At 40.5% G+C, this 17,792-nt stretch overlaps 2 protein-coding genes across 3 annotated transcripts in view; one reads left to right on the top strand and one right to left on the bottom strand.

Moving 5' to 3' along the window:
* The window catches only part of prima1 (proline rich membrane anchor 1), a 223,142-nt gene extending 208,137 nt beyond the window's left edge, over positions 1 to 15,005 (top strand). The window contains exon 4 of one of the 2 annotated variants that reach the window (XM_073039159.1): positions 14,703 to 15,005. In XM_073039159.1, the coding sequence (XP_072895260.1) occupies positions 14,703 to 14,754 (52 nt within the window). In that variant the 3' untranslated portion in view covers positions 14,755 to 15,005. Of the gene's footprint in view, positions 1 to 13,211; positions 13,243 to 14,702 lie in introns of those variants that run through there. The other variant, XM_073039163.1, reaches the window with a different exon arrangement.
* LOC140724707 (protein unc-79 homolog) overlaps positions 1 to 17,792 on the bottom strand; it is a 436,731-nt gene that overhangs the window by 21,917 nt on the left and 397,022 nt on the right. Inside the window, exons 44-46 of the mRNA XM_073039156.1 lie at positions 13,196 to 13,371; positions 12,764 to 12,947; positions 7,996 to 8,193 (exon numbers count right to left, since the gene is read on the bottom strand). Of these exons, the coding sequence (XP_072895257.1) occupies positions 7,996 to 8,193; positions 12,764 to 12,947; positions 13,196 to 13,371 (558 nt within the window). The remainder of the gene's footprint in view (positions 1 to 7,995; positions 8,194 to 12,763; positions 12,948 to 13,195; positions 13,372 to 17,792) is intronic.

Below are 17,792 nucleotides of genomic sequence, written 5' to 3'. Positions count from 1 at the left end.
GCAGTAGCTCCCCTCCCCCATATCAGACAGTGATGCAGCCTGTCAGAATGCTCTCCACAGCACATCTTTATAAATTTTTGAGTATTTAGGTGTCAAACCAAATCTCTTCAAACTCCTAATGAAATATAGCTGCTGTCTTGCCTTCTTTATAGCTGCATCGATATGTCGAGACCAGGTTAGATCCTCAGAGATCTTGACACCCAGGAACTTGAAACTGCTCACTCTCTCCACTTCTGATCCCTCTATTAAGATTGGTTCATGTTACCTCGTCTTACCCTTCCTGAAGTCCACAACCAGCTCTTTCATCTTATGGACATTGAGTGGAAGGTCGTTGCTGTGACACACTCAACTAGCTTGTATATTTCATTCCTGTAATCCTCTCTTCTTCACCTGAGATTCTACCAACAAAGGTTGTATCATCAACAACTTTACAGGTATCATTTGAGTTATACCAAGCCTCACAGTCATGGGTATAGAGGAGTAGAGCAGTTAAAGTTACCTCCTATAACAACCTTATGTTTATTGCAACAGTCTGCGATCTCTTTTACAGATTGGTGCATCTTAAATTCTGGAGCTGCTGGGTGGAGCTTCTGTAATATCACCCCAATAACATGGTCATTGCTTTCTTATTTCTCAGTTCCACCCATAATGCTTCACTAGTCGGGTTCTCCTGTCTATCCTGACTGAGCATTGCTGTGACATTTTCCCTGACTAGTAACACCACCCTTCCTCCTTTAATCCCTCCTGCTCTGTCACATCTAAAATAACAGAACCTCGAAATATTGAGCTGCCAGTCCTCCCCCTCCTTGATTAAGTCATTACAACTTCGTAATTCCAGGTGTCGATCCATGCCTCGAGCTCATTTTCCTTTCCTATGATACCTCTGACATTGAAACACACGCAGCTCAGGCCACTAGTTGCACCATGCTCAAACTTTTCATTCTTGACTATGTCTAAGGTCTTACCAACATCTGTCTCCACAACCTCTCCACTAATTGTTCTGTCACTCTGGTTCCCATCCTCCTGCATCTCTAGTTTAACCCCCACTCTGCAGCATTAACTAAACTTCCTACCAGGATTTTAGTCGCCCTCCAGTTCAGGTACAAACCATCCCTTTTATACAGGTCCCACCTTCCCTGGAAGAGAACCCAATGATCCAAAAATCTTATGCCGTCCCTCCTGCACCAATGTCTTAGCCATGTGTTAAACTACATAATCATCCTGGTTCTGGCCTCACCAGCATGTGGTACAGGTAATAATCCTGAGATCACAACCCTAGAGGTTCTGCCCTTTAACTTAGCATCCAACTCCCTGAACTCCCTATTCAGAATCTCATCATTCACCCTACCCATGTTATTGGTACCTACAAAGACCACAACTGCTGGCTGTTCACCCTCTTAATTAAAAATGCTAAGGACTCAATCTTAGATGTTCCAGACCCTGGTACCTGGGAGGAAACAAACCATCTGAAAATCTCACACACAAAATGCTGGTGGAACACAGCAGGCCAGGCAGCATCTATAAGGAGAAGCACTGTTGACGTTTCGGGCTGAGATCCTTCGTCGGCCCGAAACGTCGACAGTGCTTCTCCTTATAGATGCTGCCTGGCCTGCTGTGTTCCACCAGCATTTTGTGTGTGTTGTTTTAATTTCCAGCATCTTCAGATTTCCTCGTGTTTGATCTGAAAATCTCGTTCTTGCCCACAGAACCTCCTGGCCATACCCCTAATGAAAACCCTAAAATCACAGCACGCCACTTCTGCCCCTTCCCTTTGAGTCACAGAGGCAGACTCAATGCCAGAGACCCAATCATTGTGACTATCCTCTGCTTGGTCAGCCCCTGACATTATCCAAAGTGATATATCTGTTGTTGAGGGGGATAGCAACAGGGGTAATCTGCACTGGCTCCTTAACCCCTTTCCTCTTCCTGACTTGTTACTTCTTCCAAGAATTCCTTTGAGGAAACCATGCTGACTTCAGCCTATTTCATCATGTGTCTCCAAGTACCCTAAGACCTCATCCTTAATAATCAACTCCAACATCTTCCTAACCACTTGAGGTCAGACTTCGTACCAAAAGCTCTCCATACTCCTACCATCCATGTACATATGCAAACTTCTCTTATCAACATTGAAATCAAGCTTGCATCCACCATTTGTGATGGCAGCTTGTTCTACTCTCACAACCCTCTGAGTGAGTAAGTTTCCCCTCATGTTTCCTTAAACTTTATTCTGTTCACTGATAACACATGACCTCTAGCTAGTCCCACCCAGCCTCAGTGCTTGCATATACTCCTCATAATTTTGCATACCTCTATCAAATCTCCCCTCAATCTACTGGTGAATATCTCCAGTCCTGAAGAAGCGACTCAGCCCAAAACATCAGCTGTTTATTCATCTACATAGTTGGTGCCTGACCTGCTGAGTTCCTCCAGCATGTTCTCTGGATTTTCAGCATCTGTAGAACCCATTGTGTTACTGGTGAATAACTGCCGTGTGGTGATACCAGTGAATCACCACATACTACTGTGTAATTATATGAGTACACTAGCCACTTTCATCACATTTCTGATGACTACTGCTGGAATTGAAGTGGAAAACCTCAACAGGGTGAAGTGAAACACTGGGCAGCCCACTGGCTGCTTTCCTCATGGTGATTTCATCAACAACTCCTTTGCAAAAGCAAAGGACTGAGGCACAAAGCTCAGTCCAGTACCGAGGACTTTACATCGTATGTACATAGCTCCCATCAGGGTCTTTTTACCCTTGCCGGTTCTTAACATTATACACAAGGATTCAATATCTTCTCATCCTATGGCACCTCTTTCAAAAGATTAGATTTCATTTTACACCATCACAGCTACCCTTTGCCTACCTGCCTGTCTTTTTGATACATTGTATAATTTTGGATTCTAAGTTCCCAACTATAATCTTCTTTCAGCCATGACTCCCACAACATCACACCTGCCAGTCTCTAAATGCAACACAAGATTATCTACCTAATTCCATGTGGAGCGTGCATTCAAATGTAACACCTTCAGTCCTGTATTCATCACCCTTTTTCAATTATGCCTCACCCCATTACACTTTAGCTCATCCCACTAACTGCAGTTTTGGCCTAACAGTTGCCAGTCCTTCCTCACAGTCTCACTGGACGCTACATCTTAAGACCATAAAACCATAAATTATAGGATTAGGATTAGGCCATTTGGCCCATCAAGTCCCCTATCTCCTGCCTTCTTCCCATATCCCTTCGTGCCCTGACCAATCAAGAATCTATCCACCTCTACCTTAAATATACATAAAGGTGTGGTCTCTACGACGGTCTGTGGCAAAAATTCCACAGATCCACCACTCTCTGGCTAAAGAAATCCTCCTCATCTCCTTTCTAAAAAGGATGCCCCTCTATTCTTGTCCTATATCCATTCGTTTTAGATTCCCCCACTATAGGAAACATCCGCTTCACATCCACTCTATCGAGGCCTTTCAACATTTGATAGGTTGCAATGAGGTCACCTCTCATTCTTCTGAATTCCAGTGAGCAGAGGCCCAGAGGCATCAAACTCTCTTCATGTGACAAGCCTTTCAATCCCAGAATAATTTTTGTGAACCTCCTTTGAACACCCACCAAAGTCAGCACATCCTTTCTTTGAGGATTCACAAGAGAACAAAAACTGTTCACAATACTCCAAGTGAAGCCTCATCAGTGCCTTATAAAGCCTCGACATTACATCCTTGCTTATTCAAATCCTCTCAAAATGAATGCTAGTATCACATTCGCTTTCCTTACTACCAACTCAACCTGCAAACTAACCTTTAGGGCATCCTGCACGAGGACTCCCAAGTCCCTTTGCACCTCAGATTTTTGAATTTTCTCTCCATTTAGAAAATAATCTACACTTTTATTTCTTCTACCTAAGTGCATGACCATACACATTTTTTCTTTGTATTCCATCTGCCATTTCTCTGCCCATTCTCCTAAGTCTTCTGTAACGTCTCTCTTTCCTCAAAACTACCTTTTGCTCCATCCATCTGCATATTGTCCTCCAAAATGGCCACAAAGCCATCAATTCCATCATCAAAATCAAAGTGATCCCAACACAGACCCCTGTGGAACCCCACTAGTCACCAGCAGCCAATCAGAAAAGCCTCCCTTTATTCCCTCTCTTTGCCTCCAGCCAATCAGCCACCGCTTTATCCATGCTAGAATCTTTCTTGTAATTCCATGGGCTCATAGCTTGTTAAGCAACCTCATGTGTGGCCCTTGCCAAAGGCTTCTGAAAATCCAAATTCACAACATCCACCGATTCTCCTTTGTCTATCCTGCTTGTTATTTCTTCAAAGAATTCCAACAGATTTGTTAGGCGAGATTTTTCCCTAAGGAAACTATGCTGACTACGGCCTATTTTATCATGTGCCTCCAAGTACCCTGAGACCACATCCTTAACAATCAACTCCAACACCTATCTAAGCTTTGAAGTCAAACTAACTGGTCTATAATTTATTTTCTTCTGATTCCCTCCAAAGGGTGGAGTGACACTTGAAATGTTCCAGTATTCCGAAACCATTCCAGAATCTAGTGATTCTTGAAAGATTATTACCAATACCTCCACATTCTCTTCAGCCACCTCTTTCAGAACCCTCGCTGTATACCACCTGGTCCAGGTGACTTATCTACCTTCAGACCTTTCAGTTACCCAAGAACCTTCTCCTTAAGTAATGGCAATTTCACATACTTCTGCCCCCTGCCACTCTCAAACTTCCGGCACACTGCTATTGTTTTCCACAGTGAAGACTGATGCAAAATACTTACTCACTTCATCCGCCATTTCCTTGTCCCCATACTAACTCTCCAGCATCATTTTCCAGCAGATATCTACTCTCACCTCTCTTTTACACTTTATTTATCTGAATAAACTTTTGGTAACCTCATTAATATTATTGGCTACCTTACCTTTGTATTCCATCCTTTCCTTCTTTATGACAATTTTAGTTGCCTTCTATTGGTTTTTAAAAACTTCCCAATACTCTAACTCCCCACTAATTTTTGTTCTATTATATGTCCTCTCTTTGGCTTTTATGTTGGCTCTGACTTCTTGTCAGACACAGTTGTGTCATCTTGCTTTTAGAATACGTCTTCCTCTTTGAGATGTATATATCCTGTGCCTTCTGAGTTTCTTCCAGAAATTCCAACCATTGCTGCTTTGCCTTCATTCCTGCCAGTGTTCATTTCCAATCAATTTTGGCCAGCTCCTCTCTCAAGCCTCTGTAATTCCCTTTTTTCCACTATAATACTGATACAGAATGGTGAAGGCGACTGGAGCACCCAGAGGAAACCAACACAGTCCACAGGATAAATATACAAACTTCTTACAGGAGATGCCAGAATTGAACAGAATAGTGGACTCAACCACAATTTCCTTGAAAAAGCCATCTTGTTGGTATTCTAGAAATTCCCCCTCGTGGGATCCCACAGCAACCTGATTTTCCCAGTCTACCTGCATATTGAAATCCCCCATGACTATCGTAACATTGCCCTTTTGAAATGCATTTTCTATTTCTTGTAATTTGTAGATCACTTCTTCAGTAATGTTTGGGGTTCTGTATAAAACTCCCATCAGGATCTTTTTACCTTTGCAGTTCCTTAGCTCTACCCTCAATGATTCAACACCCTCCAACCCTATATCACCTCTTTAAAATGATGTGATTTCATCTTTTAACAAGAGTCACACCATTCCTCTGCCTACCTACCTATCCTTTCAATACAATGTGTATCTTTGGACGTTCAGCTCCCAGCTGTAATCTTCTTTCAGCTGTGATTCAGTGATACCCACAATATCATATATGCCAATCTGTAACTGTGCTTAAAGTTCATCTACCCTATTCCATATACTGTGTACATTCAAATATAACACCTCCAGTCTTATATTCACCCTTTTCGATTTTGTCCACCTTTTGCATTACAAATCATCCCACTGACTTTGCAAATTTGCCCTATCATCAGCCTATTCATTCTAGAAGTCTCACTACACATTGCCTTTGTTTGTAAACCAATTACTTCATCTTCAGCACTATCACTCCAGTTCCCATTCCCCAACAAAATTAGTTTAAACCTTCCTGAACAGCTCTAGAAAACCTGTCCGCAAAGATATTGGTCCCCCTCAGATCCAGATGTAGTCTGTCCCTTTTGTACAGGTTGTACCTTCCCCAGAAGAGATTGCAATGATCCATAAATCTGATCCACTGCCCCCTGCACCAGTTCACAGCTACACATTCACCTGTCAAATCATCCTGTTCTTACAGGGGCAGCAATCCAGAGATTACTACCCTGGAGGTCCTGTTTTCAGCTTTTTATAGGGCTCTCTCTTGAGGACCTCCTCAACTTTCCTACCCATGTCATTGGTGCCAATATGTACCTAGACTTCTGGCTGTTCACCCTTCTCATTTGGAATGCCAGGGACCTGATCTGATACATCCCATGGGTGGCAACATACCATCCGGGTGTCTCTATCATGCCCACAGAATCCTGCCTCTATTCCTCTGACTGTGGAATTTCCTATCATCTATGCAGTTCTCTTCACCTTTTCTCCTGAGCCACAGCACCAGAGACCTGGACACTGCAATTTTCCCTGGTAGGTTGTCCCCCTCAATAGTATCCAAAGTGATCTGTTTATTATTGAGCGGAACAACCACAGGGGTACTCAGCACGAGCTGTGCATTTCCTTTCCTTCTCCCAACAGACACCCAGTTACCTGCCCCTGCATCCTAGGGATTGAATACCTCCCTGGAGCTCCAGTCTATCACCTCCTCATTCTCCAGTATGAGCCAAAGGTCTTTGTATTGCAGCTCCAGTTATTTAACACGTTCTCTGAGGAGCTGCAGCTTGCTGCATCTAGTGCAGATGTTGTAATCTGGAAGGCTAGAGGTCTCCCAGAATTTTCACATCTCACACACAGAACAATACCCTTGGACCCATTCTCACTGCAGTAACTGTGCCCTAACACATATGGAGTGAAGAATAAAGAAGAAAAAAATTACTTGTATGACAACTTCCCCATCCTTAGCCCTATCACTCCAGTTCCCATCCCCTGCCAAATTAGTTTAAACCCTCCCCAACAACTCCAGCCATAGAGTCACAACTGACTCTGGTTTGATAATCTCTGATGAATGTACAAAGGCTTGCATTATTCTGCCAAAGGGTACTCGTCCAGAAGCATTAACTGCATTCCACTTCCCACAAACACTGCCTAACCTGCCAAATACCTTGAATATAATCTCTTATTCTTGAATTATTAACCTGTTTCACTTTCCAGAATTGTTCAATCCATCCACTACTTGCTTTGGTTCCACTTAGATAGTTTAGTTTTAAACATAATCCAAATCAGGTTTAATATCACCGGCAGATGTTGTGCAACAGCTGTACATTGTAATAGGTAATAATAAAATTCCAGGGGGCACAGACTCAGAACAGAGGAGGAGGAATTTCTATAGCCAGAGAGTAGTGAATCTGTGGAACTGATTACCACAGGTGACTGAGGAGGCCAAGGCATTTGGTCATTTTAAAGTGGAGGTTGATGTAGTCATGATTTGTCAGGGTGTCAAAGGATATGGGGAGAAGGCTGGAGATTGGGGCTGAGACAGAAATGGATCAGCCATGATGAAATGGCAGAGCAGATTTGATGGGCCAAATGGCCTAATTCTGCTCCTATATCATGTGGTCTAAAAACTATAAATTACAATAAGAATATATATATAATTAAATTAAATATGTAGGGTGCAAAAAAAGAAAAATTTGTTAAGTAGTGTACATGGATTTATTGCCAATTCAGAGATCTGATGAAGGAAGGGAAGAAACTGTTTCTGGAATATTGAGTGAGTGTCTTCAGGCTCCTGCACCTCCTGTGTGATGGGGTTCATAATGATGGATGCCACCTTTTTGACACATTGCAATAAATATCAAATCAAACAAGGGTGAAAATATTCTGATGGTTACTCACAACTTTATTATGAACCATCAGCTGTAAAATACTCGGAGTCACTCGGCTCCAGAATTCCAGGGCAGTTAGAATGGCTGTAGAGACATATTCATTCTGACTCTGTGGAGGTGGGGTGGATGCCGCCTGTTCACAGTAGACTGTCCAAAGCTGAGCAAATATAAATGCATGGAAGAGAGAGCACATGTGCAATACAGATGTCTGCAAAACAGAAAGCAAAATGTACTGATTTATGATAGTTATATTGGACATCAAGTGGCACTACTGTCATGTTAAATACCACATTAGTATGGTGCATAGAAATCAAATAGATTTCACACAACTCTCTGCACTTGTTGCTATTTGTAATTAAACATCTACATAAACTCAAAGGACTAACAGAAAACTTGCTAAATTAGAAAGATTAACTAACTCTGAGGTTTGAAACTATTTCAGTGTAATACACTTCAACATTGACACAAAAATGAGGAATTATTTGAATCTGGAACCATTTATTAATTGGTTCAAAGTTATCCAAATCATTAAGATCTATTACACCACAGTGCATTGATTGGCAATGCATTTATCTTGAGACCAATGCAACAGATAGTGTCAGTCATAGAACACCACAGAATAGAAACAAGCCCTCTAGCACGTCCAGTTCATACCAAATCTGCCCAGTCCCATCGACCCACACCCAGACTATAGTCCTCCATACCCCTCATATTCATGTATGTACCTATACAAATTTCTCTTAAATTTTGAAATCAAACCTGCATCTACCACACCTACTGACAGCCCTTTCCACACTCTCATCTGCCTCTTACTGAAGAGGTTCCACTTCATATTTCCCTTGAACATTTCAACTTTCACTCATAATCCATAACCTCTAGTTGTAGTCTCTACCCAACCTCAGTGAAAAAAGCCTGCTTGCACCTACCCTATCTATACCCCTCATAATGTATAACTCTATCACATTCTCCTACAGTCCAGGGAATGAGGTCCTAACCTATTCAGCTTTTTCCTATAACCTAATTCCTCAGATAGTGTATAATACATCAGGTATGCATTGATTAGTGGAATTAGATAAAAACAGTCCTTTATTTATATTATTCTCAAACTATTTATCAGAAAATAATGCATATGCTTTCCTCACTTTATTTAAAGAAAAACTAAAATGCAAGGGCTTCGTAGAGGTTATTACTAAAAATAACTATTTGCATTACACTTAAGTTGCAGAAAATATGGTTGAAGCAGTATTTTCACATTATTACAGCAGAAATGAATTAAGACGGAAATGATCCATGTAGTTACCTTTGTTCAGAAACTGATAAAATGGACCACTTCCAGAGCCTAAATTCCTGTTACCATAACAGTACTAGGCACAGGTTTTAAATTATGTAAGATACATTAAATTCAGACCTTAAGTGCTTTAAGGACCGGAATTTGTACTCATCATTAATCAGAGAATTTGATATGTTTCATTGTTACATTTCTGCTCATTAAAGACTTCATGCCATTTATCTATGCTAGAATCTTTCCTGTAATATTAAGGGGTCATAGCTTGTTAAGCAACCTCATGTGTGTCACCTTGTCAAAGGCCTTCAGAAAATCCAAGAATTAGAGGGCATGTGCTATAACGAAAGATTGGACAAACTTGGGTTGTTTTCTCAAGAGTGGTAGAGGCTGAGAGGAGATCTGATAGAGGTTTATACGATTATGAGAGGCTTAGACAGAGTACACAGAGTGTATCTTTTTACCAGAGTTGAAATGTCTCATATCAGAGGACATGCATTTAAAGTGAGTGAACTAATATCAAAGGAGATGTGAGGGGCAAGTATTTTTTCCACAGAGAGTGGTGGGTGCCTGGAATGCGCTACCTGGGGTGGTGGTAGAGGCAGAAACATTAGGAACTTTTAATAGACCTTTAGATTGGCACATGGATATGAGGAAAATGGAGGGATCTGGACATTGTGTAGGCAGAAGGGACTAGTTTTAGTTGGCCATTTGATTACTAGTTGTGGGCAGAAGGGCCTGTTCTGTGTTTCGCCTATTTCTTTGCTACTTACAGTAGTCTGATGTTTTGTAAATGGTTGAAATGCCTTTCTACGCAAGTTAAATCTTCAAATTAATTTATTATTTGTGAAATACATTGATATATTTCTGAGGTAACATGAAGGTATCAATTTATTTGATTTTAAATTGTTGTTTTTCATTACCAATTCCTAGTGAAGAAAACTGAAGCTGAATTAGAATATTTCAGCAAGCTACATTACTAAGCAAAAATTTTAGGCACATATAGCTAGGGTGTGTAAGACTTTAGCACAATACTGTAGTAATTGTATATATTGCACTGTACAAGAAAAAAAAATTATGATATATGTGAGTGATAATAAACCTGATTCTGATATGGGTCTCTATTGTGTACTGAGAGTGGAAAGGGGGCAGAGAGAGCGGAAAGCAACAGAGAGACATTCTGTAATGATCAATAAACCAGTTGTTTGGAATCAAGTGACCTTGGCTGGTGTCTCAAGGGTTGGGTTTGTCTGCACCCACACTAACCCTGCCCTCATTGCCCCGGCACTCCCTCTTTGCCACCTGTCACACAACCCTCCCCTGGCACTCCATGCTCGCAATTCATAATATTCTTTGCTCCCACCAGATTTACAAACTTGCCCTCTGCTCCACGTTGACAAGTACGATACTGTGCAAGAATCTTAGGTGCCCTTGTTACTCTATATATATATCTAAGCTAATGTCTTAGACAACCTAGCTATATATATGTGCCTGAGACTGCTGTGCAGTTTTATATACAGTATATAGCTAAACTGTAGGTGGTAAAGCATTGACTATTTGTAGAATATTTTTAGTAACAGCTCACAGTTGAAATCTACAATCAACCCTGGGTTCACATCACTAGCACACAAAAGGAGACAGTCAGTTTTCATATGTACGCCTTCGACACTTTCTTCCCTCATCCACTGTTCCAGCTCTTGACAAATGTTTGAGCTTAATTGTCAAAAACTATGGAAACAAAATATACAATTGTTGACTCTTCTAACCCCTATGTTGCCACTTGCAACCAAAAACTACCAGTAAAAACAGAAAATGCTGGTAGCACTCAGCATCTGTGGGAAGAGAGAAACAGGGTCAATGTGTCTGTTCTGATGAAGGGCCTCAGACTGAAAACATTAACACCATTTCTCTTTCTGCAGATGTTGCCTGTCCTGCTGAGTGCATCGAATAGTTCACATTCTGAGATTAGGTTTTCAGCACCTCTACAACATGACAAACTGCTGTGTACATGTTCTTGCAGAAATGTGGCTCCAGGACAACACCTACACACCATCAATATACAGCTCACACACTCAGGGATTGGGCTATAAAGTTTTTATTATTATTATTATTTCTTTTTGTGACTATATGTGCTATCTTAACTATATGTGCTTTGTGTTGTGTGCTGTGTGTGACTGTGCTGCACCTTGGCCCCAGAACAACACTATTTCATTTAACTGTTACATGTGTATTGTTGAATGACCATTAAACTTGAACTTAACTTTAAACTTAAACTTATTTTCCTGATTTCAGAATACCAAGACTTGTACCCTGCAAACTTTATTTATATCCTCACATCCAATTTAAAATCAACTTTCAAATACCTAAATAAGAAGCCACCTACAGCCATTCTACTTTGTCCTAAGTTTAATCTTCCTCATGTTTCTCTTTGTAGTCAACTACCCTGCAAAATATACTGGAGCAGTCATTTGGATGAATTTTTATCATCACTGCTTCATCTTCACCAGTGAAACAGCAAGATTACTCTCACATTTTATATGCAGCATCCAATGGATCTGAAATCCAGGTGGATTATAAAAATGTTAAAGTTCCAATGAAAGACTAGATTACTATGACCAGTTCAACTATCAATAACATACAGAATTTCAATGGGTGCCTTTACACAATTGATAATAACCTTACCGTGACACTTCCAGGTGACAGAATTATTATAAGGCACATTTATAAATGGTTTTTAGATAAATAACTGAACTGATAATCAATAATTACAGCTAGGGCCATTCTGGAGTTCAGAGTTCAATTCCAGCAGTCTGTAAGGAGTTTGTACTATGATCCAATATCCTCCCACAGTCCAAAGATAGGTTAATTGGTGGTTGTAAACGGTCCCATGACTAGGCGAATGTTACATAGATGGTTGCTGGACAATGTGGCTGGTTGGGCTGGAAGTGCCTGTTCCATGCTGTATCTCTAAATCAATTAAATTACATATAACTATTATATTACTTCAGAGCTATTAAGGATATGAAATGAACTGATATTTAAATAAAATAATTTGTGAAATATTTAATATTTGTGACTATGTACACTTACACACACACACACACAGAATTGAGTGATGTATATATTCCAGAATCTTATAACTTAACCAGCATTGAATGAAGCATCAAGATAATTAGACTGCAGATGCAATGGAAGAATTTGCTTTAGACTAGGGTTCCCATCCTGGGGTGTATGGGCCCCTTGGTTAATGGTAGGGGTCCATAGCATAAAAGAAGTTGGGAACCCCTGCTCTAGGTACTTGTTTCTGTTAACCGCTTACCAAATAACTGACAGAGGACTTCCAGAAATTCTGAATATCGTAAAGCCATTCACTTAGTAGGATAGAAACCAAAAATGGAAATTTAGAGCATCAGTTTTACATTATTAGATAGTGCAGATCTTGCAATTTTAAAACCATGGAACTACATTTTCTAAATTTGTGAAACGTTCACATTACCTTGGATTGTTCGGGAAATCCAAGCAAGATAACTATAAGATGATCAGCAACATGTGAACCAGCATCCAAAGGAATAGGCATGCATGATGTGGATCCTGAACACACTACACTATGGCTAAGAGACCCCAGTAGCAGCCATGACAAAAGACGAACATGGGAGACACACTCAATAAATTCTTTTGGACTATAACAAATTAGAGGAAAAGAAAAAAAAATTAATCACAATTGCACAATTAGACATTTACATAGATTGATATGCATTTAATATTAATTCACACAACACTTTCTACACTTATATCATTTGCTTCCTTAAATGTGTTAGTATAATCTTAACCAGAATAGTTAGAATAAATATTATCTTAAATATAAAGATACTTTGATTTCTAGAGACAGACATTTATTGCACAACACTGCTAGAGCTCATAGTGTTACCCTTGTTGCATTGCAGAGGGAGAATGGTATAACCATGGCAAGTAACGAATGACAGCTTTGTTATCACGATGATTGCCTTTGGAAATTTCCATTGCGGCTATTTGTGCTAGTCCTACTTTAAGATGGCCGCCAAACGTATCTTCATGCAAAGGCTGAGAACAAGTTTTCATGTGACCCTGTAAAGTAAAAGTCATTATATTATACTAAATTCACCATCATCATTATGTGCTATGTCTAACCATGATTGTTCTTGGCAAATGTTACTACAGAAGTGGTTAGCTATTGCCTTCTTTTTACAAGATGGGTGACCCCAGCCATTATCAATACTCTTCAGAGACTGTCTGCCTGCATCAGATTACAAATATTTAAACACATAACAACCATTCTTATTATTCCTAACTCATTAGTGGTAAATGGTGAGCAGTGGCAGCATCATTGGTAGTGAATCAGACAATATTTATTTTTCCATAAATCTGATTCTGGTTCGAAGTTCATTGTCATCTGACTGTACATACAGAATATACAACCCAAACAAAACAACAAACCATATACACAAGAGATTCTGCAGAGGCTGGAAATCCAGGGCAGCACATACAAAATGCTGGAGGAACTCAGCATTATGTAGTGAAGAAGGGTCTCAACCTGAAACGTCAACTCTTTATTCATTTCCACAGATTATATCTGACCTGCTGAGTTCCTCCAGCCATTTGTGTGTGCTGCAAATGAAACAATATTCCTCTGGACCCACAAGACATACCACACACAGCACATTAAAAAAATCACATAAGTAAAACATAATTCAAAATTTGTATAGTGCATAGCTAGGTAAACTGTAAACAGGTCGTTGTCATAATGACAAGACCTCAGTGATGGCAAGGTATTCATTAGTCTCACAGCCCATATAGAGTACTATAATATTCCATCTCCATTCAAGGGAATGTGGGCTTCACAGGCTAAGCTAATATACAACACAGAATCTTATAGTACAGTACAGGCCCTACGACCACAATGTTGTGCTGCCCTTTTAACCTACTCTATTAATTTAAACCTTTCCTCCCACTTAGCCATCCATTTTTATTTCATCCATGTTCCTATCCAAGAATCTCATAAATATTCCTAATGTATCTACCGCAATCTCCCGCAGTGTGTTCCAAGCACACCACTCTCTGAGTAAAATATCCCTCCCTATACTTTCTCCAACACCTTAAAATTATGCCCTTTCACATTAGCCATTGCTGCCCTGGGAAAAAGGTGCTGTCTGTCCACTCAGTGTATGCCCTTTACCTCTTTATACACCTCTATCAAATCATCTCTCATCTTCCTTTACTCCAAATAGAAAAGCCTGAGGTCATTCAACAAATCTACCCAAGACATGGTCTCTAATCCAACTTTTACTTGGTATTCAAGTTTCCCTTGAGAAGGTGGCTGTGAACAAAGTTGTTATAATGCTCAGTGTGTAACACAGTGACGTTACTATCAAGAGATAAGGCAGGTTTTTCTCTTGCAGCCAAGCAGAAACCAAAGCATTGTTGATACCACTCATCCCACTATCTATTTGACCTACTGTCAAGAAGGAGGGAGAGAAGCATCAGGAAGAGGACTTCAGTTTTATGTGCTGTGTGTGATATATGTTTTGTGGGTACACTATGATCCAGAGGAACATTGTTTCATTTGGTTCTATGTACAGTCAAGTTAGACAACAATAAACTTGAATTTGAACCTGCCAATCCACACACATGCAATCCTTCCTCACCTTGATCGAAATGCAACACTTGCACAAATGTAACCTGGAAAAAAATACTGAAGACTCTATTTAGACAAGTTACTTCTTATCTTGAGAGTGGTCAGTGATGGTAAAGCTCTGCATTTTCTAGGTTAAAAGGAGATAGATTGCTGATAGAAAACGGCATATCCAGCTGTGAACTTTGCAGAGTTAGTCCCAAAGAACACCTACCAGGAACTAATTTGAATAAAGACCAGTCATGAAATAAAAAGGCATTTTGTTCTCCACTAATGATCACATATCTGCAAAATTATACAAAGAATTTCTAACATGGAAAACAGGCAAATAAACAAAAGAGTATATTTTGCCATTTACCCTATCCACAAGCAAATGTTCTTGTTTCCATTTTCATCATTAATTTATTCAATTTCTGCCTTATCGATAACAAGACCATAGAACCATAAGATATAGGAGCAAAATTCAGCCATTTGGCCCATCAAGAGTAAGCCGTTTCATCATGGCTGATCCATTTTCCTCTCAGCCCAATCTCCTGCCTTCCTCCCCCTCCCCCACCCATATAACTTCATGCCCTGACCGATCAAGAATCTATCAACCTCTGCCTTAAATATACATAAAGTCTTGGCCTCCAAAGCTGAATGTAGCAATGAAATTCACAGATTCGCCACTCTCTGACTAAAGAAATTTTTCCTCATCTACATGCTAAAAGAATGCTGCTCTATTCTAAGGCTGTGTCCTCTGGTCTTAAGACTCTCCCACCATAGAAAACATCCTCTCCACATCCACTCTATCAAGGCCTTTCAGCATTCAATAGCTTTCAATTAAGTCACGCCTCATTCTTCTGAGTTCCAGTGAATACAGGCCAGAGCCATCAAGTGCTCTTCATATGACAAGTTATTCCAATCCTGCAATCACTTTCATGAACCTCCTTTGAACCCTCTGCAGTTTCAGCACATCATTTCTAAGATAAGGGGCCCAAAACTGCTCACAATACTCTTACATTACGTAAAAAACACAAAATGCTGGCAGAACTCAGCAGGCCAGACAGCATCTATGGGAGGAGGTAGTGACGACGTTTCGGGCTGAAACCCTTCATCAGGAGTGAAGTAACATGGGATGGTCGAGGGGGGATAAGAAGTGGGGGGAGGGATAAAGTAGAGAGCTGGGAAGTGATAGGCTGGAGGGAAATGGGCTGGGGGAAGGTGGAGAATTATGGGAAATAAAAGAGAAAGAAAGGTAGGGCTGGGGGGAGATTATAGTGAGGGGGGAAAAAAGAGAGAGAAAGAGAACCAGACTAAAATAATAGATAGGGATGGGGGTAAGGGTGGGGGGCAGGGGTACAGGGGTATCAACGGAGGTCAGTGAGTTGAATGTTCATGCCAGCAGGTAGGAGGCTACCTAGGTGGGAGATAAGGTATTGCTCCATTGACCTGCGTGTGGCCTCATCTTGACAGTAGAGGCAGCCATGGACAGACATATCGGAGTGGGAGTGGTCTGTGGAATTGAAGTGTGTGGCCACAGGGAGATCTCGCCACTGCTGGAGGACTGAGCGCTGGTGTTCGGTGAAACGGTCTCCCAGTCTGCGGCGGGTCTCCCCAATGTATAAATGGCCACATCGGGAGCACCGGATACAGTATATCACCCCAGTTGACTCGCAGGTGAAGTGGTGCCTCACCTAAAAGGACTACATTACATCCTTGCTTTTATATTCTAGTTCTCCTGAAATGAATGCTAATATCACAGTTGCCTTCTTCACCACAGACTCAACCTGCAAACTAAACTTTGGTGATTCCTGCACAAGGACTCACAAGACCCTTAGTGCCTCAGATATTTGTATTTTCTCTCTATTTAGAAAATAGTCAACCCTTTCATTTCTATACATTTCTCAACACTGTATTTCATCTCCCATTTCTTTGCCCAATCTGTCTAAGTCATTACATAGCCTACTTCCTCAAAACTATCTGCCCCTCCACTTTGCAACAAAGTCATCAATTCCATCATGTGAATCACTGACATTTAACATAAAAAGAATTGGTCCCAACATAGGCTCCTGTGGAACACCATTAATCACCAGCAGCCAGTCAGAAAAACTTTGCCTCCTGCCAATCAGCCACTGCTTTATCCATGCTAGAATCTTTCCTGTAATACCATGAGCTATTATTTTAATAATAGATTAATAATAAATTAATTTGACCTACTAATGCTAGACATTAATATGACAGCCTCAGAGCACCATCTAAGGAAGGTACTTCTGACCAGCATCCAAAATCTTCAATATTCACCTCTTTACCCAAGGTCCTAATTTTTTGTTTTTAATTACCGAAAACAATCTACTTCTACCAATCCTCTCCAGTCCATTCATTATTTTGAGGAATTTAATCATTTTGGTCTAGAAATGTTGCTGACCTAATAAGAAACAAATGATCCATCTATTAAGATCTGCAAAGAAGTTGCGCCATATGCACGGCCAATGTCAGCGCTTGTGAGTAATTTTCTGAACCTGAGATTCAAGATTGTTTGATGCCCAAGTTTGCTGCAGTACACAAGTGTAAAGGAGAACAAAATAATTGTAACTCCAGATCCAGTGCAGCACAGAAAAACAAAATAAGATAAAGAACATGATAACAATAACAAACACAACAAATATAAACATATAAGAGCTTCTATACATAGATTGATCGTAAGTCCATAAAGTGTGTTACGAGAAACACAGGCTCATACTGTGAGTATTACTTTAAAAGCACCTGAGTGAGGTGGGACTATGATGCCAGTCACACGCTGTGGCTGCCTGCTGCAGACTTAAACCCATGGGGGGAGAGGGAGAGAGGGAGAGAGGGAGAGAGGGGGAGGGAGAGG

The sequence above is a fragment of the Hemitrygon akajei genome, chromosome 3, assembly GCF_048418815.1.
Source record: "Hemitrygon akajei chromosome 3, sHemAka1.3, whole genome shotgun sequence".
Classification (NCBI taxonomy): Eukaryota; Metazoa; Chordata; class Chondrichthyes; order Myliobatiformes; family Dasyatidae; genus Hemitrygon; species Hemitrygon akajei.
The sequence above is the reverse complement of the archived record's forward strand: the minus strand, read 5'-3'. Positions and strand labels throughout refer to the sequence as shown.